This window comes from Lutjanus erythropterus, chromosome 20 (genome assembly GCF_056507025.1).
Source record: "Lutjanus erythropterus isolate fLutEry1 chromosome 20, fLutEry1.hap2, whole genome shotgun sequence".
NCBI classification, from domain to species: Eukaryota; Metazoa; Chordata; class Actinopteri; order Lutjaniformes; family Lutjanidae; genus Lutjanus; species Lutjanus erythropterus.
In genome coordinates this window covers 16,777,127-16,804,188 of record NC_139336.1, presented here as the reverse complement: position 1 = coordinate 16,804,188, position 27,062 = coordinate 16,777,127, and the positions used below count along the sequence as shown (strand labels likewise).

At 38.5% G+C, this 27,062-nt stretch overlaps 1 protein-coding gene across 1 annotated transcript in view; it reads right to left on the bottom strand.

Moving 5' to 3' along the window:
- The window catches only part of LOC146308299 (tyrosine-protein kinase JAK2-like), a 42,276-nt gene that overhangs the window by 13,014 nt on the left and 2,200 nt on the right, over window positions 1-27,062 (bottom strand). Inside the window, exons 2-11 of the mRNA XM_084746273.1 lie at window positions 14,489-14,774; window positions 9,108-9,231; window positions 8,895-9,015; window positions 7,313-7,458; window positions 5,916-6,210; window positions 5,582-5,701; window positions 4,773-4,930; window positions 4,557-4,668; window positions 4,151-4,337; window positions 2,020-2,141 (exon numbers count right to left, since the gene is read on the bottom strand). Coding sequence (XP_084602399.1) covers window positions 2,020-2,141; window positions 4,151-4,337; window positions 4,557-4,668; window positions 4,773-4,930; window positions 5,582-5,701; window positions 5,916-6,210; window positions 7,313-7,458; window positions 8,895-9,015; window positions 9,108-9,231; window positions 14,489-14,750 — 1,647 coding nt within the window. The 5' untranslated portion in view covers window positions 14,751-14,774. The remainder of the gene's footprint in view (window positions 1-2,019; window positions 2,142-4,150; window positions 4,338-4,556; window positions 4,669-4,772; window positions 4,931-5,581; window positions 5,702-5,915; window positions 6,211-7,312; window positions 7,459-8,894; window positions 9,016-9,107; window positions 9,232-14,488; window positions 14,775-27,062) is intronic.

The window sequence follows — 27,062 nt, the reverse complement described above, 5'->3', positions numbered from 1 at the left end:
GAACTGGCAACTTGCCCAGTCTGCACCCCACGTCACCTCCAGTGTCATCTGGGATCAACTCTAGCCCTCAAAAATAAGAAGGTTACAGTCAATTAATGAATAAATGAAATGAAAAAAAGTGCAGCATCAAAAAAAAAAAAAAAAGATTAAAGATTCAATTGCTCTACATCTCACACACATATATCTCTTACTCATGTCTGACTTTCTCATTGTTGTCATGTCAAAACTCAATAGAAGGAGCCACTGAGCCTTTGGAGTTACATTTGAAGTAGCAGGCCCATGGATATGTACTGACATTACCCAACAGGCACACACATGAGAGAGTCCCTTAAAAGGCCATGAATCTGCTTCTGGTGCTTGTCAAAGCTCCAGTGGATTTTCAGCATTTCTAGCACAGACATTGAAAGTCTGACAGCAACTGCTAATGGGTGATTTGCTCTAACTTCCAGCTCTGTATTGCTGTTCCTGCTCATTTCCGGTCACACTGGTCCTTACCTACTGTGTCACACACTACTTAGCCACAAGGCCACACTCCCTTCAGTGGTTGTCCTGTGTGATCTTCTGCTGCATCTTTTAAATAATGCTGGGATGAAGGGAACTAGCAGAATTTGTGTGTGTTGGAGTAGTTACAAAGGAGGAATGACATGTCTGATAATAAGGTGTAGGAACAGTACAAGTTTGAGTATTTTTTATTAAAAAAGCCAATGTTATCTATTCATAACTGTCCTTTAAAAGGTCCAGTATGTAACACAGAGTTTTATTGGCAGAATATGGCAGAAATGTAATATGAGTATGTTTTTATTAGTGTATAATCACCTGTAAATATGAATTGTGGTTTAATCACCTTAGAAAGAGACATTTATGTCTAAAGGGTGCATGACTCCTCTTCCACAGACGCTGCCTTGTTGCACTGCCATGTTTCTACAGCAACCCAAAATGGACAAACCAAATTGGCTCTAGATATGACCTTTCGCATTTTGCATGAGTTTTATGGCCATCATAGGTTCTCCTTTACACTTGTAAAGAGAGTGAGACAAAGTTTTTATAATCTGCAAGCTCACTGCCACGCGCCACTAAATCCTACTCCTTTACGTCCTTTAAAGTGATGCTAAAAGTGAGTCTGCATGCTAAAAACATAAAGAAATTATTTTTAGTGAAATAATGAATGATGAAGTTTTATGGCCAGTAAAAAATAATTTAAGCTGGTGAATTTTCTCACTTTATCTGCCATTTGCAAGACGAGCCAAAAAGTTGAAGCTGAAGTCTAGAGATTAAGAAACACTAGAAAGAATTGACTTAATGCCAAAATCCAAAGATTAGTAACTAAATGATCCATCAAATCTTGCAGCCTAGAAAGCAAACTAGCTAGAGCCTATCTGACCACAAGGGTTTTACTGCTCAAGATTCAACAAAATAGATTTAAGGTCTGAAATGAATACACAACAAAGCTAAACACCAGCTCAAAACAGGAAGATGAAAAAAACACTTCAATGTACTGAGAGCTAAGTGAGAAGACAATTTGGCAATAGAGAAAACCCCCTGAGCTCTCTGATTAGTGGAACGGCTTCTGTGGTTTTCCTGTGACAGACCTGAGTACAAAACTTCTAAGAGCTCAAGTAACAGAAAATATGGTGTGACGGAAACGGACTAGTTACTAAGGTGAGAGCGTGCCTGATACACTGTCAAACATAACACATACACGGCCACAGGGACTGCTGATGACGCTGCACTACAGTCGGTGGATCAATTGAGGAAGTCTTAATGTCAACAGGGAGTGACCTGACTGACCCCACGGGAGTCATCAGTCTGTTGGAGCTTTACACTCATGGTTATTTCACAAATTACAAAGACACACTTAAGCACAGATCACCCTTGTAGATCTATGGCATATTCAGGGCAAGAAAACACATACATGGGCCTATTTGATTTGTTTTAAGCTTCTAAGACTGAAGAAATGGCAAAGTTCTGAATCTCTGTACACCTTTTTTAGATGAGAGGTAAAGCAAAGGATTATCTTACGATGACAAGGTCTTCTTTTCGGATCTTGTGAAAGACCATTTGGCTGATGCTGTGCATGTGGAGAGAGGGAGACAGTGGAACCTCTGCCCCTTGATTTCTACACACCAGCAGGTTGGATTTATCTGAAGAAAGGCAGAGATGGGCAACAATTAGGATCCATCAAATGATAGGTTCTTGCTTTTCAATGTGTGACCCTGTTAAATGGAAATGAAATGGTGACCAGACATGAAATTACTTAATCATGAATATCAGCATGAATAAAGACCTATGTGGTTTGTTTTTCTGGCCCTTAAAGACAGGCACTTTTGCTCAGAGACAAGAGCTTGACCAGTTGGAAACCTGGTGAATTAATTACTGAATTATTAGTAGTCATTAGCAACTCTTTCCAGTGCCCACAGATATATAATGGTTATGTTGTGCTATGAGGCAGAACAAATCTGACTTTCTGTCCATTTAAAGTATACTGAATACTGATTCTGCTTCACTACAGTACACACATACAATACAGTGTAGTGCAACACCTAACTTAAAAACCTATACAGTTCTATTAAGCATCGCTGTTTTGTTTTTGGGATGAAAACATATGGGAAATTAATGGGAAAGACTGAACTCTGAAACTGTGCTTAAGAAACTTAAAGTTCAGCATTCAAGATCAAAAGCTCCCATGTGCTGCATCACTGTCTACCTTGTTTCTGTCTTGAAAAGCATTCTATAACTTTGTTTTGAAAAGTGCTATATAAATCAAGTTTATTATTATGGGACCACGTTATTGTTTTGTAAGTCTCAAGAACCAAGTCAGGACAGACAAACCCTGAGTCAAGTCCCAAGTCCTAAACATGTCATCACTCTTTACCAAATGTAAAGCCATTTTAACAACATAGCCTCAACTTATTGTTTTTTGTACAACTTTAAATATCAATCATAGTTGGAAGTTGTTGCATGACTGTAATTTTCATCCTGCACGTTTTGCATACCACAGTTCATGTTTGTTGACCACCAGGTAGCCTTTGTATGCAAACAAATGTGTATGCTAACATGGTTACCTCCTGCAACTTGACTGAGTGCTATCAGATTGCTTCAAACAAAGTGAACCTGGGTCTTAAGTTTCAATTTACCAGGACTGAATAGTGTTAACATTAGTTGATTACGAAAATGAATTGATTTGTGGCTCATTTTCTGCAAAACATACTTTAACTGTATTTCAAGTTAAAAGACTCAAGTCCAAGTGAAGTCACGAGTCACTGGTGTTAAAATCCAAGCCGAGTTGCATGTAGTTTTTGATTTTATCAAGTTGAATCTAACTCAAGTCCAAGTCATGCCAATTGAGTCCACACCTCTTGTCTATACTGTAACTAAATCCAGCTTGTCAATAAATAAGCTGAAGGTCAATGGTTATTTTAAAGAATGAAGAGCGTGTATTCTTCATTGGCTTAAATGCAACAGGAATTCAAAAATGAACCCTCTGCATCAGTTCAAGTTTAGTTACCCCTGTTAATTAGCTGCAGCAGGAATTTGAGAGATTTGGGAAAGAAACTGAATTAATGGGTACAGAATGTTGAATGATAAGATAAGAGTGTCAAAGACCCCTTTGAGGAATTCTGTGGGGCTCTAAACAAGGGGTAATTGGATGTCTTGTCACAGAATGTTGAACTGGGAGCATTCTCACGCCTTTAATCGCTATCTCAAATTGATTAATCATTGCTTTCAAAATGTTAAAGATTTTTGGGTCTGAAGCTTGCATACTACCTGCACTCTGTGTAATATACACAATGTACACTTCAGTCATCAATTCTGTAAGTCATTGACTGAAGGTTTTAACAAAACTCACTTTTTTTACAAATGATCAAAATTAAAACTTGAGGTCATTCACATATCAAGAAGATGATGCTGTTTCCTATTTAAGCAGCCTTATGGAAAACTGTTCCTTACTATTTTATTTTTTAAAAAGGAGTAGGAAAAAAGTAATGGGTAATAGGTCAAAAAAGTCTAAAAATGTCTCAACTGCACTGGAGAATCTTTTAAGGTATATTTAAATGTCTGCATTTTACTGTAAATGTATTCTTTTACCTGTGTTACTATGTGTGTGAGTATACATGTTCTTATCAGAGTATGTGTGTATGTGAACACTGACCTTTTGAGGAGGGGGGGCAGCACCTGGTCAGCTGAAATGTGTACCCATCAGTGCGGAGTGCCTCCTTTTGGTAGCAGTGCAGAAGTTCCCTAAGTGAGCCAAAGCTTTTCTTAGCACCACTCAGAATGTACTGCCCAGCCTCCGTCTTGATGATCTGACAGTGCTTGTAGTCCACCATAGTCTCATACTGACAATCAAAAGACAAAAAGTCACAGTTCAGTTGTGCTAAAAATACCAAAGGACACTCCCTTATTGAGTCACATCAGAACAAGAAGAGAATCATTCACTTCAATGTCAGGCCAGTTAGGAATGTCTATGTAATAGCAAAGACTGTTGTCTATTTCTAAAGTCACATATGAGAAATACAGCACTTCACATTGATGACAATCTAACATTAACAGCTTACCCCCACCACAAATGACATGAAGTATTTGTCGTAGTTCCTGGGGCTGCATCGGAGGATGTACAGGCCTTGGTGGTTACCAGAGCGACGCAGCTTACCAATTGTAAAATCCATCCTGATCAAAGAGACAGATTGTGTCTTTGTCTGTGTGTGAATGTGTGAGAATTCTTCTGTGTTTGTGGGTGCACAAGTGTATGTATGCATATGTGTGATACTCACGACACAGGGCCATGGCAGTAGCTCTGAATGCACTCCAGAAGTCTTGGCGGAGCCACCTCTTTACATAAGTAATGATGGGCATCTGCGACCAGTCTGTAATAGCCGTCAACTAATGAGACGAAAGACAGAGCCTCTGAGAGCAAATGAAACTCCAGTTCCTTTGAGGTCAGACAGGGATAAAGAGAATAAAGAAGGAAAAAAAATCAGTACCTTTTTTTAAACTTTACATCAATGAAAATAATAAACACTCAATCCATATATTTATGCACTGTATTGCAACAAATAGGTCACTTTAGCCTTAAAGGTACAGTTCAGATTGGCTTGTATATGATACTTATCCATAGTTGGTGTATTATCTATAGCAGATGCCAATCGACATACCCCCAGTTTGGAGAAGAAGAGAGGAGTACCAGCACAGAAGCTAAGCAATGTACTGCTGACAGATTCAGCAGCAAAATGTATTTTAGCTATCTAAAAAAAAGTCTCTGCTTAAAACTGGGGGCATGCTGACCGCCATCTACTGTAAGTTATATATAACATACCATAACACAGTAACATAATACATAATTGTCAAAACTGTCTTGTGAACTGATGAAAAGCAGATATTGCTGTTTCTTGAATCCAGCTGCGGTAACAAGCCATTTGAATACTTGGCTCTGACAACAAGTATGTGGTCATTTTAACACATTCCGGCCATCAGCAGAGAAGGTTACAGCAGAGCAGAGGTTGTCCCAAAAGGGCAATTTGGTTTACAGTCTGCAGTGGATTAGATTAGACTGGAATAGAGCAAACAAAACTGTGTACTATACCAGGATCTGGTTGTCTTGTCTGGTGAGGGCAACTATGCGACTCTCCACAGAGCCTTCCTTATTGGCCTGTTTGATGCTGATGTCAATCACTTCTGGGAAATCACAGTATGTCTGGAGCTCCTGGAGACACCAAAGGAGTACATAACAGTGGTTTACATTTGTATTAGATGCAGAAGCATGCAGACACAGGCACTCCTGTCGTTACTGGCAATTTTAAGTAACTCCTGGAGCTCCATCTATTGGTACAAAGACAGCCATGACAGCAGCACAACTGTGGCAGACTAGTGTACAAATGCATTACCATGGCAACATGAACCCATCTCCTGGTGCTCACCTCCTCTGCTCCCTCCTCCTCTTTCCCTATTGACCACTGGATGCCTTTGTTGCCCATGACGACAATGGTAACTTCACGTGCAGAGAGGTCGGTGACTTGGAAGCGCTCAGAGTAGAGGGAGGGCAGCAGCGTCTCCAGACTCATCAGGTATTTGAGCTTGAGGTTGCCCACCGTGGCCTTGCATTCACTGAACTGCTGGATGAATTTCTTGAAGCGATAGCGGATCCTCTTCCGAGTCAGGATGTTATATTCCTGGATGCGGCTTCGCATGCTCCTCGGCAGGAAGGACTTGTAGCTGAAAGGGGTGGGGGGTGGGTGGCGGGTGGTTGGAGGTGAAGATGGAGTTGTTGAGAATAACAAAAAGAAAGATTAATCAATAACAAATATCAGGGGAGACAAAGACAGAAGGGAGAGGCATGTGAAAGAGGAAACAGGGTTAAAGAGAAGATGCTATATTGGCTTTACGCCAGTGTACATGGTGCAATCAGGATTCTGACTTATGATTTGTCTGATATTATTCAGATCAGTAATATGTTTTAAATACTTCTTTACATACAAAAGATCCTTCACCAATCCATTAAACTGTTGATCATTCAACCTGCCCTTGTCAACAATAACTTTTTGGTACAGCTTCCTGGATCCTGTATTTAAATGTGCACCATATCTGTTCTATGAGTCTATGTCACCACGAGCAATGTAGTTTTTTTCTCAGTCCCTTTAATATAAAATACATAAATTAACAAAACAAAAACTTTTTCAACTGAAACATTATCTCACACTGAGATAATTCATTCAGCTGCATGGACACACACAGTCAAACTATCTTGATGCTGTGTCCTGAGGAGTCTGTCACACTGCTCTGAAATTGTTATTCATTAGCTGCACCACATGCAGACTAACACAGCCGTGAGGTATTTCACATGATTCAGGTGAGAAAGTGTGCAGCATGTGCATGAGATTAAAATCATCTGGAATAAGGCGGCACAAATTAATGCGACAATTAATGTAATCACAGTATGCCCAAGTACAATATCTAAATTACAAAAGGTACAATTTTTTGATAAAGGTAAAAATTGTGTGAAAAACAGTATTATAATGAAGTACTGTAGTGCTGCAGCGATGTCCTGGCCTACAAATCCTGTTCTTCAGGTGTAAGAAAACATGTTTGCTTGGCACAGACCCCATCATCAAAATGAAAACTGTGATGGAAAATGATCAATCTCACTAATCATGAAACATGTCTGAATCAAAAGATCTGTCAAACTAATCACACAATGATGGGATTTTTACCATATCATGCAGCTCTAGTCTGGAACTTGTTCACTGGAACGTGGTTGTTTGAATTAAATGCTTTACTTTCTTTGTCTCGTCACCTTGTGTGAATGAGTACATCCTACCTGTTATCATTGCAGATGTTCACAGGTGACTGACCACTCTCTTTGGCGAGCCTCATCATATCTAGCACTGCCAGGCCCAAACACTCCTCCTGGGCCTCATGGCTCACTGGAATCTGAACCCAGCCATTCAGAAAGTCACTTCGCCACTGAAGGAGGGGGAAAAAAGGAACAAAAATGTCAAAGGGCAGGGATGATATCCTTTAAAGAAACGTCTGAAGGTCTGAACATGGCTAAACATTAATTAAAGTCAACAAAACTTACAACTATGGATATAAAAACCAAATTAACTGAAATCAGACGGATAATATGCTCTTTGTGGCGCACGAAAATGTGCTTTACATAAAAAAATGTATTTTAAAGAGGAAACTCCTTCAACTCATCACTGTTGTTATGACTGTACAAGTCAAGCTCTAGAGCAGGTGATGATATCTACCAGACCTTCAGAAGGTTAATGTGTTGACACATAGATAAAGACAAAGCTGATCAGAGCTGAATGTGTCAAGCTTACACAAGCATGTGGGAAAGAAAAAAAAGTGCACACACACACGCAAGAACAGACACACGGAAACTAAAAAGAACCCTGACATACCCTTGTTCCCCATTTGCACTTCTAAAAACACTCTTACTACCCTACATCCTGGTTTCTCAACTTACACAAAAGAATGGCTGACATGACTGACAGACAACCTGGCAGTCAGTCAAAAAGAGAGGGAAACAAGCACCCCCCAATCCAAAATATCTGCTTGACACTATATTTAAAAAAGCAAAGCTGGAAAGGGAATTAGGGAAATGGAAGTGATAGAGAGAACATTAGTCTTGAAAGCACTGCCCGTTGGTTTGTATCCAGTTTGAAGAAAAACCTAAAAATGATCCAAACTAAGAATGTGCTCTGATTTTTAAAAACAAAAATACAAAGAAGAGAATAAAGAGAGTGGGTGAAAGACAAGCAGCAAAGAGCCATGGGCAGCCGCTGCAGAGGACTCACAGCCTCCATACATGGGGCGCACACTCAAGCATCCTGTATGATTCACTTTTTGATAGTCAGTCAGTTACCTACAGTAGATGCCAGTCAGCATGTCCCCAGTTCAGAGAAGCAGAGAGGAGCATCAGCACAGACTGTGGACAGGGTCAACAACAAAAGGCACTACAAAGAAATTCCTCAATAAAATCAATATCAGTTTGAATCTATGCCATATTTAGAATATTTTCCCCGTTTTACCGTGCTGTCAGGTAGCCTCTTCTGATGGGAAACTGTCATTATACTGTATATAATGGCAAAACTTAGTGGGCAAATTATTCTACATATAGGGCACACTTAAACTAATACTGATTTTTTTTTAGGTGGACCACTTTTAAGTGGCTAAAATACCTTTTGTTGCTGACCCTGTGCACGGCAATGCATTGCTTAACTTCAGTGCAGGTACTCCTCTTGGCTTCTCCAAACTGGGGGCATGCTGACTGGCATCTACTGTAGGTAGTACACTGACAATCGGTAACTACTTCATACAACTCCACATTATAAATAATCCCAAGTATCCCTTTAATGTTGATATGAAGTGTACCATAAGTTGTAAAGACTAACCTGAAAAAACTGGTATGCCATGACAAGATCATCCATCACAGGGGTCTCCATCCCCTTGGACAGCCCATAGCGATGAGCATAAAATGAATTTTCGTTGTTATGCCAGCCAGGAAAATAGTATCTGGACAGAAAAGGAGACAAGAGAAAATCCAATAAGAAAAGGAATCCAAGCATAAAATAACACATGAAAAGTTCAAAACACATTAAGGAAACCTGATTCTGAAGTGTAGGCTCTCACTGGCTGGTGGGTGCAGTTTAAAGATGTGATTGGGAGGCAACCATATCCGGTCACTTTCCCTTATCAGGCCAAACAAGCTGCAATACACTGGAGCAATCCCTGGAGAGAAAGAGAACAATGTCACAAAGTTACTTCTACAGTAACTGTTGCAGAGATCAGGGAGCAAGTCAACCAATGTTTTGCATTTGGTCTGATCACCTTGTACTCCACATACGGTGGAAAGCGTTACCATATCCATAATTCAAACCAAATGACACATTTTTGACACCCAAGCTGAAATAATACTACTATACTATAATACTACTATAATACTTTTAAAGAGCACAGATTTCTAACCAGTGTAAGAGTACAACTGGCAAATATTTAGACAAACACAAAGTCATGCATATGCTGTATGTTTTCACACACACAGTAGCAGTACTGTAGACTACAAGCAACTGTGCAGTGACAATGACACACTGTGACAGCCAACCAGCTTTTCTAGTAGTAGACTTTTTTATAATGAAAGAACTTAGTATGGATGATTTTTACCACCTCATCTGACGATAATAGCCTACTTCAAGAATATTTATTTATCTACACCAAGCATAAGCCTGAAGAGATGCGATCGGTTGTGTGTGCACGTCCACAGCTAATGTTGTGTAATACTGGACAAATCAGCTTATTTTTTGTGGACACACAATTGTTGAGAAACCTTGAAAAAACCTATTTTATTGACTGCCCTGTTTTATATGGACTGCTGACTCGTCATTCCTCTTAACCAGCTGGTAGTGGCCCCAAGTCATTAACAAGTGCTAGGGTAAAAACAAGGTTTACTTAATCTGCTGCAGGTCACATTTTGGCCTTTGTCATGGCTCAAAAACGGACATCCATAGAGAGGTTTTGTTTCATCTTAAACTAGAGTCTTTGCGGATAAATTCCATACGACATATGTTAGGATCCACTAAAGTTAGGCACCGTACGAGATGAATAAATCCCTGTTTTGTTGGCTTCACTACCATCTATGTGTCTGCACAGTCCCCATATTGGAGCATTCAGGAATCACTCATAAACAAATGCAAGATGAAGACTTCACCACAAAATCGACTGTAACTTGCAGTTTTCATTAAACAGTTTTCATTAAAATTTGATTTGTTATAAACCTGAGAGATTGAAACTTTTGCGAGTTTCTACACAATTGTAGATTTTTATATCCATCACATTACTACTGTTACCATCTGTTTGCTTGCAATTGTTATAAATAAATAACAAATTGTTCTAAGTAAATAACAATGTTTAAATTGGAAAGTTAGGACTTATTGTCCTCTTTGTTTCCTTAAGTTTATATGGTCAGGTGAACCCAGGACACTCAATTACAATATAATTTCACTATGGTATGCATCTTAAAGAAAACTATACAATACTATACAAAAACACTTTGCATACATCTAAATAAGAAAATTTTGCTATACTATACAAAAAAAAACCTGCATTCAAAACTTTGCAAATCTTCACTGGCTACATCTAACAGTTGTTGTCGCATTGCAGTATGTGTTTCACCATCTGAGATATGCACTCTACTAGTTGTTCAGGATTGTTTCAACACCAGTTCCACATGTCTGTGTTTTTGTTTCGGACCATTCCCACATTTCTTCATTCTGTCTCCACAACACCAGCACCAAAAACAGGAAGGTGTTTTATAAGTCGGGCCAAGCAGGTTATTAGGAGACTGAAGATGTCATCACAAAGGAGGAAGCACTCACAAGAGTGAAGCAATAGTATGAGGGTGTGTAAGAGGAAGCATGTTCAACCACAACAGGGGAAGTGAAGTCAAAGTAGTAAGAGGGTTGAACTATAAGTTCTACCTTTTATTATTTATTAGATTATCAAATAATAAAATAAGCAATACATTGCAGAGTAAATTACTGGATTAGTGCACTTTGGGAGCTCAGATTTATTGATACACAATTTAACAATATATTTCATACATTTTTGTTCAGAGGTTGGACAAAATAACAAAACACCTGACAGTACGTTAATATCAAAGACCTATTAACAGTTTGACCTTCTTTGCCCTCTAAAGAGCAGAATTTTCCTTACTGTGCTGAAAAGTTATTGTGTGAAAAGTTCAATCGTATTAGGTCTGACTGCTGGGAAGGTGATTATGTTTGACTCTACCATGGCGTTAATGTGACATCCTGATCTATCCCCTTGCTTTAGCAAATTTCATGTTGATTTTACTCATTGATCTTTTATTCTAGCTATCTTTGCACTGCTAACCTATACCTACTTATATCCTAATATGAAACTAAATACAAATGTACATGTAGACTAATCAGATACACAAAGCTCAAAGATCAAAATCCCTCATTTGAATCTTATTTGACTGTTAAACAATGAAAAGTAGAATGGATGACAGATGGAGGGTCTGTAAACCAGACAAACAAGAGAACAAAGGAAGTTAAAAACTAAAAACAGAAAAGCAAGGGGATATAGAAAAAGCGGAAGATAAAAAAGAGAGAGAGAGGTTGTTTCTTATCACCTCAAGTGGGAATGGAGCAACAGAGTGTGGTAGAGACAGATAGAGCTAAGGCGGAGAGGAAAACAGCTACAACAGTCGACAACTTCCTGATTCTAGTTTGTTAGAAAGAGAAGGCAAAAAGCTGGGCTGAACATACTACTGCAGTTTCAACAAAATTAACACTGAATCCGCTTTGATAGCACCTCCAGGGAACTCTTGTAAAGAAATACAGTTGGATGAATTAGCCCTTAGAAAGACGTACCAAAAAACATATTACTTCTGAAATACTGGTATCAACAGGTTTTTGGATATGGGCAAATCTTGCAACGCTGACCATTTCAAGAGGAGACTGGATTTGCATGGTCAAGCACGTCCTCAAGGACATCAGCCATTGGTGGAAAACACTGAAAAAAATCTGTTTTAAAGGAGAAGTATGTGTTTAAAATGACAACCGCAGGCCACAGTCAGCAGTCAACAAACCTTTTGCATTTGCAGCTAAATAAGGGCAAAAAACTGAGCATTTAGTGAATACAAATATAGTCACTGATTCATCAAGAGAATTTGCATCTTCACAGGGATTAATCCTAATCACCCTACTCCTGACACTAGAACTGAAGCAGCCATGAAAATGAACACTAAATGTTCTTAAACATCCTTCACCCAGCCCATTTGCTTATTTACTTTTTAGTACCTGGATGACTGAGATTAATCTAAACCAAGCAGATCATGACTCAGAGCCTACAATGCACTACATAGCCACTGGATGTTAAGTCAAGGAATTTTTCAAATGCATTGATGTGAATGAAAAAAGGCCCTGTTTTCTTTAAATATAGTGATGGGAGACAAAGATGAATAAGATAATAAATAAAACAGCTTAAAGTATCCATGGCATACAATCACTGAACTGTACTGGAGGGATAAACAACATTCTTCCAAAAGATATTCCCTTATTTGGTGTGGAGAGGGATGTACATATTCAAGCTTTTCTCCAAGTCTGTCTTGGCAATGCAAGTATGTTTTTAGCATGTGTATGTCAGTTTGACTCCTTTGCTCCTCCTTACTCAAATTTGGTTAAAGATACGGCCGTAGGGCTGGGCAGTATGACAAAATTTTCATATCACGTTTTTTTTTTTTAAATCATATCCATTTCACAGTATTTGACTGTATTTTTTTCATGCAACAGTGTTCTTATCCACATTTTCTTCTAATGAGAAAGGAATTACTGCAGTTGATTGGCTTTAAACAGCTCATTTTACTGTCATAAGGACTGTATCATGTTTTTTTTTTTTCCATGTCCAGACAGGTAAAAGCATGACCCCTTCAAAGTATGGTTGCCATCACATGGCGGGGACGACTATATCATTAAATGTCCCCACCCATGGTAGTTGGCACCAGAAATACTAGTAGTTTAAAATATTTAAAAATAAAATATTTATCAATATTTCATTCATGCATGATGCCAGTTATCTGTTGCCTCTAAGATTTTATGCAGCCGTCTGCCACTAGTCGGGCTAGCTCTGTGTCCTCAACCTGCAGACACTGTGACCCTCTTCGATCTGAAAAGGTGAAGCGTTTAGTGAGTTGTTGTCATGTTTTGTACATTAATGTGTAAGGCTTGCGCAAAGTAGCGCACATTTCAGCGGCATTTAAAGTACAATTTGGTGATTGTAGACTGTGACTAACGGCTGCAAATGGCTCTTAATACACACAGTATTTTTTTTGGACAGTGTTTAACATAAATTAAATTAAATTTGAACTGCTTTCTGAGTGTTTTCTTAGTGTTAGACTAGTCTAAATTAAAATTTGCATTTATTCGACAGGGAAATTAGTCACCAGGAACATCCCAAGTGCACACGCTCAAGCAAGCATGCCTGTGGTGGTCCCCGCTGAAACACTTTCCCGCCGCGCAAATTCCAGACGTTGTTTGGGCTATTCACCGGTATGGCGGTATATGAAAAATTAATATCACAACGAAAATAAATACCGGTTTTCAGTATGAACCAGTATACCGCACAGGCCTAATGCATCCACATTACACTGCCATACAATTAATAATTGTTGTTATAGTTATCATTTTTGGCATGGTCAACCATTTAGAGTGGTTTGTCAGCAAGGTGTACAACACAAACAAAAGAACTTCACAATATTCAAACAACCAGAAACGTGGCAATAAAAACAGATGTCTGTTATCAGATGAACATGAATTTATAAGTTGTTAAAATCCTACATGGTAAATCAACAGCCTATTAAACAATACAATATACATTTTCACACTACTACACTACATTATATTATATTATTCATTCATTCATTGTCTGTAACCGCTTATCCTTGAAGGGTGGTGGGGGCTGAAGCCTATCCCAGCTGACATTGGGCGAGAGGCAGGGTACACCCTGGGCAAGCTGCCAGTTCATTACAGGGCTGACACATAGAGACAGACAACTACTCACTCTCACATTCACATGGACAATTTATAGTTACCAATTAACCTATTATGTTGCATGTTTTTTGGACTGAGAGAACCCACACAGACACGAGGAGAACATGCAAACTCCACACAGAAAGGCCCTGCCCCAGCGAGAGACTCCCCAGCGCCCCAGCCGCATGGGGGATTCAAACTCAGGACCTTCTTGCTGTGAGGGAGCAGTACTAACCACTGCACCACTGTGCCACCCATATTATATTATATTATATTATATTATCTTTCCCTCTTTTCTAACGTAGTTGATGCATTTTTCATTTTTTAGCGTTGTGTAAAGCCCGTATGAAACTGATGTTAGAACTTCATATCAATAAACTGAACTATATTTTGTGTGCGGGGGAAGACATCAGAACTGAAATTTTCGTATGACTCACCACATGCTTTCGCTGCACAGATGCACAGCTCTTCTGCTATGTACTCCCCGGCTGGAAACGTGAGCACTCTTTCTGAACCGTTGCCACCACCCCCTTCCCCATCCTTCCCACAGTAGTAAAGGTGGACAGTGAGGCAGGTGGTATCCACGTCCTGCTTGGGGTCAAGTCCAGTGGCTGGGTCGAGGTCAGGGATAGGGCCATGGTGATTTGCTGTGGGACTAGAGGTGGGTGGCTCCATGTCTGTCAGCAGAATACAGGCCATGTGCTGTTTGAAACACACAACCACCTGTCAGAGGACAAAGAAATCAGACACACATAAGGATGAGATTGAGTAGAATGTTCAACCAATTGCAGATTTCTGACTGACCTCACAAGTGGGCTTCCGAGATTTTAATATGCTCCCCCCAGGGGTCTCAACCTGCCATTTCTGGCACCTGCAATCCCTCCCTTCTGCCTCTCCTGCACTAGAAAGACCATCAAATTAAACAGTAGATGGAGGAAAGTCAACTGCCTGTGCTCCCAAGGGTGTGAGTAACTACAGTAAATCTTCAAGATTTATATTTCTAGTCAGCATCATAATGTGTATCTTGGCTGAGGCAGCATTTTTCAATAAAAAAAAGAATAAATATTATTGAAAACATCTGATTTATATTTAAATGTGGAGAAGATCATGAGTAAAGCTTGGTCAGAACAGAAAATTTACTCCTGGACTGGAAATGACAGCCATTTGAACCAGATTTAGATTCCTGAGATATTATGTCCCCCTTTTATAACTATTAACTGACACAAAACAAGCATTACTTGCTATCAATTACATCAATGGTTGCCTATAAGAACACACATTTACTTATCACAAGACTGCACTGCAGTAGGCTTCCTAAATAGAGTGTCCTGAACTACTCTCTGCAGTTCTATGTTCTATATGTGGAAGATGCATTACTACACAGAGAGCAACATTTGGTACTTTCCCTATTTTAAGTTAAGTAAGTTAGTTTAATGACATTATCAACCGAAAATGAAATCTTTAGTGGACTGATGCTTTTCACACACATTCTGAAAAAATCCTTAGTCAATTAAACAAGATTTGATGAATTTTATGTTTCTGGCCATGCTAACAGCATGTCTCTTGGTCAACCACTTAATATCTCAACATCATGGATTGCCATGAACTTTGTTACATCTACCCATGGTGCCCAGAGGGGTATCTTACTGACTTTGGTGATCCCCTGACTTTTACTCTGGTGCCACAAGCAGGTTGACATTTATGGTTTTGAGCAAAATGTCACAATAACTATTAGATGGAATGGCACAACATTTGATACACACATTCATGTGTCCTCCAAAAGGTATTAAAATAACTTACTGACGTTTAATCTAATGCCATCATTAGGTTAACATATGTATTCCTCCAATACTTTGGTTTACGGCCAAATACTTGTAACACAAAAGGCATTTCTATCAGTCTCAGCTAAACTTAGAACTAATTGGCAATTTAATCCTGCATATATATCATGTTGGAATAATCTGAAAAATGAGTTACTGACTGAAAAATTCATGTCCCGTAAAGTCAAGACAACAACTCGGAAAGTCTGTGAAACATTTGGTACACAATTGGCCAAGTTGTTGTATGTATATGCAGAAAATGGAGGTGGACAAACGTAAATGTTCAGTTGATAACATGTTATTAATTTTTGTGTTGTGTATACTTTAAATTATTTGTTGTAAAGGTTAGTTGCCTATCTAGTTGAAACTGATCTAGTTGACCTAGATTAGTTAGAAAGGTTATTTATTTGCATAACCTCTGATAACAAGTTAGGAAGAGCAATATTTTAGTAGTTTAGAGATTGTACTGGTGAAGCAACAAGTCTATGGCAAATTCACTTTGTAATATAAAGCTTCAAACTGTTTCAGCATACTTGGATAGCAGCACAAATCTTTACTGGGACGCTAGTCTCAGCCCATAATCCAAATGCTACAACACGTACAAAAACAACCTTACACTACTCTACCCACTTGTAGCCTTCATGTTTCCAACATGCCTTCAACTTGGGAAAATCGGGCCATATGAGGAGCATATGAATGCAACATATTTTATTAGTTTCTGAGTTTAGCATGCTAACACCGAAAACTAAGATGGTGAATAATAAAGTTAAGTATCATACCAGTTTAGCATTAGTATTTCTAGCATCTCTTTCTAGCACAATCTTTGAAATCAAATTTGGCTGTGATGCGCTGCATTGTACATGAAAAGAGAATGAGGGAAGGGCAGCACAGTTTTCAAGTCAGACACTGAAAACCACTCCTCTGGTACAGCTCTGCATTGCAGCTCTGGTTTTGATTACAGGCTTGCTGACCATAAAAGTGGTAAACATAGATGATCATTTCCAATATTTCATTAGTCTGAAACGAGTTGTGTTACGGTTGAGATGGCTAATAGATATTAAAGAAAAAATAAAATACTGCTTTCGATGTGATAATCATTGTCTTGTACAGTGCTAATGGTTTGCAAAGAACTACACTCTCTTCTTGTGTAGCACAGCAAAACAATGGTGGTATTAACAGCTGATAAGAGTCAAAAAAACATAAAGAGGAAGTGTTCAACATGGACATAAACATAACCAAACAAAAAGCAGCAACAACAACAACAACAAAAAGACTTGGGCTAATGCTACTTACACATCCAACTGAAATCATTGCTGCACATGTTTAGATACTTTAGGCTCATGCACAGAATATCTAACTAATGGGATGTAACCTGTAATGTAACTGGGGCTGAAGGATCATTCTCACAGTTGTTGTGCTACAGCGGAATTTTGGATGTGTTTTTCCACATTTCTATGTCAACTATTGACCCGCAACATGTTCAGTATCCAGAGTTTCCGGATGATTTAGTCTCACTGGGCAAGATCGCAATGCAGTTTCCTTTTAAATTACATTGTGGAGTGCAAAAGGTTGATACAGAACAGTTGTACAAATACTGATGCAACTAAGAGCAGGGGGTTACAACGCTGGACTTGTGTGACTAGTAATTGTTGCTTTTATTACTTTATATACATACATATATCCTTTGCAAAAGAGAACTGAGAACTGACAACAAAAAGCATAACAATAATGGTCACTCACCTACCACAGATGTCAGTAACTTTATCTGATAATAAAACGGCAATACTTTTTTTACATTTTCAAAATCATTTGCTGTGTTCTCAGCTGTAACCTCTGACCGACCCTTAGCCAGTCGAATAAAAGTAAAATGAGCATTATATAGATTTCTGATTGGCTAGCTGTAGCCACCCAGCTCTGTTGATTTTTCTGGTTCCAACACGCCAGCATGCCATGCCAGTGCTCCAGCATAGAGATATTTAAAAATATATATTTTTTGCTTTTGTTAATGATATGCAGGGCACACTAGAAAAACAGATGAATAGTAAGATTGACCATTAATTAATCACTGCAAAAATCCATGAAAGAGAACCACACAGCGGTGATGTCAGAATTGGAACAATACAGCCATGATATCTTCGCTCTCATCTGTTTGCTGTTTTTATTAGTGATTTTGACAAGAGAGATAAAGTACCTAGGAAAAGGAGTTTTATGTGGTCTTCTCCAGTACATCCGAGAGATTCTCAGTGTGGTTAAGGTCTGGACAATGTGGTGGCCAATCCACGTGTAAAAATGATATCTCATGCTCCCCGAACCACTCTGTCACAATTTGAGCCTGATGAACCCTGATATTGTCATCTTGGAATATGCTCGTGCCAAGAAAAATCGATTGATGGAAAAACCTGCTCATTCAGTACATTCAGGTAACATAACATACACAGATAACATTGCTGAGCCTCGACCTGAGCAACTGAAGCAAACCCAGATCATAACACTGCCCCCACAGGCTTGTACGGAAGACACTAGGCATGTTGGTTGCATCACTTCATTGGACTCTATTCTTACCCTGATGCACCCATCACTCTGGAACAAGGTAAATCTGGACTCATCAGACCACATGACCTTTTTCCATTCCTCCAGAGTCCAATCTTTATGCTCCCTAGCAAATTGAAGCCTCTTTTCCAATTAGCCTCACTGATAAGTTGTTTTCAAATATTGTTTGAAAAAATTAATGCTTCTGATTTTGATTTGATAACTTTGGACAATGAAGCTTTAATTTAATATCTTTTTGATAATGTTTTTGCATTTTCGGAGTTTCCTTTTTACAGCACGGAAATGAAGGAGAAAAGTAACATATGATAATAAATTCCTCAGAATTTAATTTACATAAATATGGACTATGGTTGATTGGTTCATGAACTGGATCAAATATAGAGTGTTTGGTTGTTTTGTGTTTGTGGTGCTGTGCTTGTGTGTTTGTACTGAGTTTGTATGGCCAAATATCTCCTTGAGTGATATTTGAGTGAGATTATAATTAATATTGGAATGATGTTTATGCCTGGATGATGCTGATGTATTGTGCTGTTTCATGATGATGGACTAGCATACCAGAATGTTTCATTTGTAGTTAATGTGTCTAAATAATCCCATATGAAGTAGGTCATGACATGACTAGACACGAAAATAAAATGACTCATTCATTCATTCATGCATTCATTCATACAGCCAAGTACAGCTCTAACTTGATGAGGATTGTCACAATTGTCCAAATTCACAATTCAATTTGAATTTTGATTTAATGGTCACAATTTGATTTGGTTTAAACATATTTTTTTAGCACTGGTTGCTATGCCATTGTTAGACTACAAAGTGTTGATTTGTAAAGATCAAGACATACATAGGTGTGATATAACACCCAGTAAGCTACACTGCATCATCTTTGAGGTGCTGAAAACAACTGATTCTCCTTTTTCAATTTGATGATTAAAATCGAAAGCTCATCAATTTTAATGATCGGTTGATCAACTTAACATTGAAAATGTGATACCCGTAATGATGATACATTTTTAAAATATTCTGGCTTGAAAAAGAAAAGTGCATTGGCGTGTTGAACTTAGACTTCTAATGCATTTAATGATGGATTATAAATGTCAACGGCAAACACTGCCTGCAAACTTAGAAATGCTGATAGGCAAATGTTATGTAAATTCTAACTGAGGTCATCATTAATGTTTTGGAGAGTACCTAACTCTATGTAGGACACAGCACAGAAGATGATGAAGAGAAAAAGGAAAAAACATGAGAATTGTGTAAAGTACTGTTTTGGTTCAGAAACCCCCAGTAGGTAGGACATTAGTGATGCTACATAGCTGGAGACCATTGATGCACAGTATGAAAGAGGAAGGTTGCCACATGTTTAAAAATACAGGACAACACTGTTCTCTAACTCTATGTTAGTGTGTGTTTACACACCCAAAACGTTTATCATGTAGCAGACAGGCAGAGAGTTAGACCAGTTCCTTGCTGAGTCTTATCTGGGCCTTGGTGCTGGTTGAGGTCAGAGCTATCAGCTCAGACACATTTTGGCCTTAATGGCTGCTCTGCTCTAATACTGGCCACTGATGTCACCTCTTTAATCAGACTCTAGACATTTTACACTTATCACACCAAATGCTGGGCTTCCCTCGTGTTAGGCAAAATAAATTGTTAAAAACAGTCCCTACATAACTTAGGAAAAACTGGAAACTACAATTACTACCCATGTTACTGGCCTGCAAAATCAGTTTGAGACTATATTGTTGGCTGCAATTTAAATGCCCCAGGGCAGGTCGAAGCCAAGACTACAAGTTTACCATCTAGAAAAAGCTCATTAACAGACTGTCTTGCAAATGGGTGTTTTGTTCATTCATTTTTCATAATTGTGTACCGTTAATGTAATTTTGTGCCTTTTCCACAGGAGAAATTCAGACACATCACAGTAGGAAAAGCAAATGTGTTAATAATAAAATAAACTGTGGCTTAAAAATTGAACAAAGCCATTGTTAATGTTATTAGGAACACTTGTGCTTTTTCTTCTATAAGTAAAAATATCCACTATGAAAAGGCCTGCCAAAACAGTAATTTCAACTAACTAGCCTTTAGCAAATTATATCATATTTGCACTGAGCAGTATTAATATTCTTCTAAATATTTTAATAAATATCTATTAAACTCTGTTCTCCATTAATATAACTAAGCCTACATTGAAATTGCATGACATCAGTTTCTGCCTAAATGGCTGTAAAGCTCTGTCAAATTCTAATGAACATAAATGACCAAAACTTGAAAGTATCAAAAGAAGTAAAAAAATAAAAAAATAAAATAAAAAATAAAAAATCATCAAACAAAACGCCCACAAGGCAACAGGGTGGTTTACACACTATCCGTCTATTCAGTGCAGCTGCAGAGAATGTCACCCATTTATCACTTTCCTTTGTCTGAAGTAATACGAACAATCAATCAATGACACCAAACAAAACCACATTATGATTTGGCTTTAGACTGCCTGAGCCACTTAGGTCAGACCAAAAAGTATGAAATCATGTAAAAATCATCATTCCCACTAATATTGCAAATCATACCACAACTGCAGTATCATAATTGCAATTCTAAATATTTTTTAAACCACTTAGCCCTGTTTGGGAAACCTCTAGTTCAGTCAGACAACTCATGTTTAAGAATGTCTATTCAGCAGCAGAACATGACTTGAGTTTGGCATCTAGGCTCCGACTTCATCTCTCCCCGCAGGTTAAGTTACATAGAGATATAAGGGGAGTGATGAACAGATTCTTGAACACCACGGTCGGAGCCTACAGATGGATGCTGGGGGTGGTGGTAGGGTTAAAAGAGCAGGCAGCGACACTAGTGCAGGGCAGCAATGTATAGCAGGCAGAGGGGGAAATGGGAGGTTTAGCAGTTTAAACAGACCGCTAGATTGGAAGGGTGCATTTTGGTATGATGATGTGAAATTGGCGGAGCAGCTCGAGTTGTCTGCCTGAACTAGCTCGGAGGCATCGCCACATTTTTAGGCTATTTTAGTTGTCTTTAGCCTGACTTGTAGCTTCTATGTAACTCTTCACAATCTGGACCGCTTCTGCTGTGAAGAGTACAAGTACACATGCTGTAGTAAATTTTTATTTCTTTTCTACGGCAGCGAATAGTTTGCCAACATCCAACCATTCTTGAAGGGGAAGCCTGCGCTGGTAACACAGGTGCAGTTAGGCTGTGGGTGCACTAACTAGACATGGAGTATTTAGGTCCATAACTTAAGCACTAAAACCTGAAACATAAGTGGAAACACATGGTACCAAACAGCCTGGTGGTGGCAGCAACATGCTGTGGGGAAACTCAGTTTGTGCCACTTGAAAGAAGTTTAGCAGTTTTGAAAAGAGGAAAGGGGAATCGGGGTAAAATTCCAGTGTCCAGATGTGCAAAGCAGACACAGACAAATCCACTGAATCATAGCTGTAGGCCTAACTGCTGCCAAAGTTTTCTCCAGTGACTTGGAGAAAAGCTATTGTGTCACAAACATGCAATCAGTTATTAAATCATATCGAAGTGGTTAATATTACATAGTTGTATGTACTACAACTATTACATAGTTGTACTTTGGCTTCACACAAGGTCACAACATCAGCACCTCTTAATCCACTCCAAATTCTCTAGAAAACATGAGGAAAACACCCAAAAAACACTTAGCTAAGGATCTGACCCGCATCTGTAAAATGTGAACAGCCAGCACAACAAACATGCAGCTGAGGACAGATGATTTTGTGTGATGAAAAGCAGTTAGCTCAAGCTCACACAAATACTCTTAAAGAATGAAACTGTCTCACTACCACTTCACTGTGGGCACAACAAACAACTTTACTGGTGAAGAGAGTTAATGCTAAAAAGCTGCTAACCCTCAGCTGACTCTGCTCTGTGCCAAACAAGACTTGTTGGTCTGTGGCACCTTGAGTCATGTCATACAACAGTATAGGATATTTCTAAGTAGGAGGTGACATGGGAGTGGATTTTCACTTCCATCCCATCCCACTCCCACTAAAATACCCAACTCCAGAGGAATGACTTCTGTCCCATCCCTCCCCCCAAAATAAAAGTAATAAGCGATTAACATTACGTTCAAAATAAAGACAAGATTCTTTATTCATATAAGAATAAGAAGAATCTTCAATATTAAATTGAAAATCGATGGAAATTAGCTTTTAATTTCAAAAGCTGAAATCAAAGGCAAAATCAGTATTTCTAGCAGTATTTTTTCCCTTTGAAAATGTAAATGATATTTGTCAGGGCATAAAATCAATGATCTGTTGATCTTTTCTAATCAAAACTCAAGACTAACAGCAGAACTGTCAGTGCAAAAAAAGATGTTTAAATCGGAAATCAAACTGAATTGTAAGATTGGAGAATCATGACACCTGAAATATAAAAAGTGACCTGTTAATTTTATGATTTTCATCCTGACTGCTCCTAATTACTTTGTTATTGTCCTGTCCCAACAATACCATTATGAATAGTGAAATTGACTCCCATCACACGGGAATCCCATAGCGATCCCATAGCAATCCTGTGACCCACAAGACACATGTCAACCTCCACTCTTTCCACTCCAGAGTCATTGATAATGGACTGAATGGAGGCTTCAGATGTTGGGTGGTTTGCATTGTGTAACACCACCGGTCAGAACCTTGACAGGTTTTCATGTTAATAATCTTGCTCATTTAGTTCTAGAAAAACACAACAATAATTAGTAGTAATAGTAGTAGTAGTAGTAATAGCAGTAATAATAATAAGCTGTTGTTATGCAATTAAATGCAAAATTTAATTTAGACTAGTCGACTAGTCTAACACCAAGAAAACACTCAGAAAGAAGTTCAAATTTAGCAGAATGTATTAATTTATAATGTTAAACACTGTCCGAAAAAAATACTGTGTATTAAGAGCCATTTGAAGCCATTACTCACAGTCAACAATCGCTAAATCATACTTTAAATGCCACTGAAATGCGCGCTACTTTGCGCTGTGCAATACAAACCTTACACATTAACGTACAAAACATTAAAACAACTCAATAAACGCTTCACCTCTTCAGACCGAAGAGGGTCACAGTGTCTGCGGGTAAAGGAACCAGAGCTAACGTTAGCTGTAGCAAGCCTGACACACAGAGTGGCTAATGTTAGCAGCGCTAGCAGCAGGTTTATGTTTGTGTATGTGCTTAATGTGGGCATGTTTATCCACTTGAGTGAATACATATCAGTTTATTCTGTCACAGTCTACATTCATCTGTCTGACTTTGCTGATATAAACATCTGGGGTTGACAATCAGGGCATACTAGTAGCAGGTGGCTGCATGAAATCTTAGAGGCAACAGATAACTGGCATCGTGCATGAATGAAATATTGATAAATATTTTAAACGACTAGTATTTCTGATGCCGACTAGTGTGGGTGCGGACGTTTAATCGTATGGTCGACTAATCAGGCGCATCCCTATTTTATACTGCAACAAATTTTTTGTTGACCTCCTCATAGTTTTTGTACATGAATAAAACTATCTTTGGTATATTTTTTTCCAGTGGACTTAGAGTAACATACATTAATTTTTCTTTGTTTTCTCCTGCAACTTGATCGATCCAGTTGAAATGGTTTAAACAAAGTTTTATTTTATTTAATTTTTTTTTTATTTCGAACATTTAATAAAATAAAATATCTTGCAGTGAAAAGAACATATAAAACAGAGACAACTTACAATGAGAAACCTAAACTGTTTCCTGTACGAAAAGGAGTAGGAAGAAGCAACATGCTTATCTAGTCCTACCCCCACTCTCACACTATACTAATCCATCACTAATCAAACTATTTCATACATACACTCTCCTCTCCATTGATCAACCCCACATTTACATCACTACACTTCTTTATACTAGATAATCAATATTACCCTCATGCATAAAATAAATACAAAAACACCAGAAAAAGAAGACAAAAGTGGACTTCAGTGTTGACTTGCTGGGAATGAATACTGTTTAAATTAGTTGATTGAGGAAATGAAAGGTAATGAATAGATTCATGGCCCATTGCACATATGCTTTTGAATCTTTGGCCTTGAGGGAAAGTATAAACTAAATCCCAACTGAACTGATAATGGAAATTTTTGGGCCACTGCCATCCATGTACTATCTGTCTGAGTCTGTCAAGTCATCAAATGTGTGACTTGAGTCTACACATCTGGTTTCTGACATGCTTAAAAGGGGAAATGAATCAAAAGAGGACTGAAGACTGGAAAAGCTTACCAGAACTGTTGGTTTAACTGGAACGTGATCTTTAGTCACTGAGCAAACAGCACAATAAGAGAGTTGTGTCTAAAGTTCATATTGTCCTTGGCGATACGGCTCACCCACTTCCCATGTACTAATGCAATACTGTAAGTTGTTTCAGTGGGTTTATACTTCCCCAAAAGAGCCTGCAAAATGTAGTCAGGCAGTAGACTTACTTTCTGTGATGATTAGTTCAAATCAACTCTATAATCTTGCAAGTTACATTATCTTTTGGTGTTACTCCCATCTAACTGGTAGCCACTTATTTCTTACTACTAAACTGTTGACTAGGGTTTAATCCCAGGGAACGGATTCCTAGGAGATCTAGACCATTTCCCGTTTCCCTGGAAATACAATGTTGGGAAACAGGGAAAAAAATAATATTTAACTTTTATTAAAAACAGAACATATTAAAATATATACAGAAAAACGTAGGCCAGTAATAAAGTATAAATATTGAAGTTAACAGTTAACAGCATGCATGTGTGTGTCTCACGCTTGGCTGAGGTGCGCGCACACATCACAATCGCAAAACACGTTCATTTTTGTTTAACAGTCGTGCACATGTGTTTCTTTAAAGCTAACCTCACTAATATTGAGGAAGGAATTAATATAATTATAGAGCCCTATAAATCTGAACAGACCTGCAAAGGGGGCACAGGACGGGATCACAGCTGTCAGAGCTAGAGATGAGGATGAGGAGAAAGAGGAGAAGGAGGAGCACAGACAGCCATGTAACTGCTGAGATGTCAGTTTTACGGCCAGACTGGGTTAGTTCGCCTTTCTTCATGACCACACCACCTCTCTCCCCGACTCCTCACTCCTCTCCCCAACTCCTCACTCCTCTACCCCACTCCTCAGTCAGCAGAGCTGCATAATAATGATGATGATAATAATGAATTATAAGATAAAACACAATTTCAAGGTCCTTCAGTGTAAAACATAACCAGCTACCTATCTGCATGACATTTGCGGTTCATTTATTGCATTGCTTTTTGCAGGCATTAATGGCGTGAAGGAGTTAATTTACACATGAAGCTGACATCCTGCCATCTCCCTATTGTGCACTATCGCGCTGTCACTTCTCGGACCAAGAGATCTGTCTCCTCATCTTAAAAATCTTTACTCTTTGTGTCCTCCTGCTAAATCCGCCATCATGCTGACACAGCTTGTGCTCCTGACGCACCTCCTTCTTAAAGGTGACGAGAGCCAACTTTCTGACTGGTTTGCTGCATGTTCGGCCAAAATTCGCGGGTGAATTAATGAGGGCATTTTGGCACAGTTTGGCCAAGTTTATATCACAAACTGTTTTGGGGAGCACAGATATACTGCAGCGCATACAATTTAGTATTGTACCAACCTCTTTCATTGTACTGTCATCCTTTGACATTTTAAAAAAGTCCTTTTTCACACTGCATCATCAATAAAATGTACAGAACAGGTCACAGATTAGAGCTAATGTGATAAAAGGGAGTTGGAGAACACACAAATTTTCTTTCCCAGCTGCACAGTGTGTGTACCCTTGTGAGAATGTTTTGTGTGAGTTTGCACTAGCAATTTGTCAAGAAAAATACTTTTAAAAGAATGGAACAGATTTTTTTTTAGCACTAGCAATTTGTCAAGAAAAATACTTTTAAAAGAATGGAACAGATTTTTTTTTAAGGATCCTCTTATAAAATACCTTCTACTGGTTCAAAAACCATGAATGACTGCAAAGGAAATGCAGATGGTCAACAGTGCAACCAGTGAGTTACTAACTGAAATGTGTTGGCAAGCATTTTTCAGTCACCCATGTTGAAGTCAGGCTTGGGGGAAACACAGGGCAATTTCACATTTAATTTTACCCAAAACCACACCAGAGTAGGGTGCTTTCATTCTGTATAGTTCAGACCTAGCTTTAGGTGTCTGTGTTCCATCACTCCTAAAACTACACTGAACATAGATTTTGGCAAAAATGTGACAAGCTAAAACAAATGTAGCTGTAGCTTTGATGTGTCCATTTGTTGAATTTTAAACTAGCCAATTCACTTTTCTCCATTCCAGCAGCTGCTGACAGTGCAGTTCTTTGTATGTGACCTGGATAAAACTTGCAGAACAGTTACACATGAACCCTGAGGCAAGAATAATGTACTTTCCCCATACATGTCACTGATTATGTTCTTCCAGTAAAGGCCTAAACTAAAAATGCTAAAGAGGCTGTCAGTGCTCTGAAAAGTAGCTTAATGAATCAACACTGCCTACATACAATTAAAAGATGTTGTTAAAAATCAGGATCATACGCACAAAAAACATCAAAACAACATCAAAACATTTATGCAACACTGTCATTTACAGCAT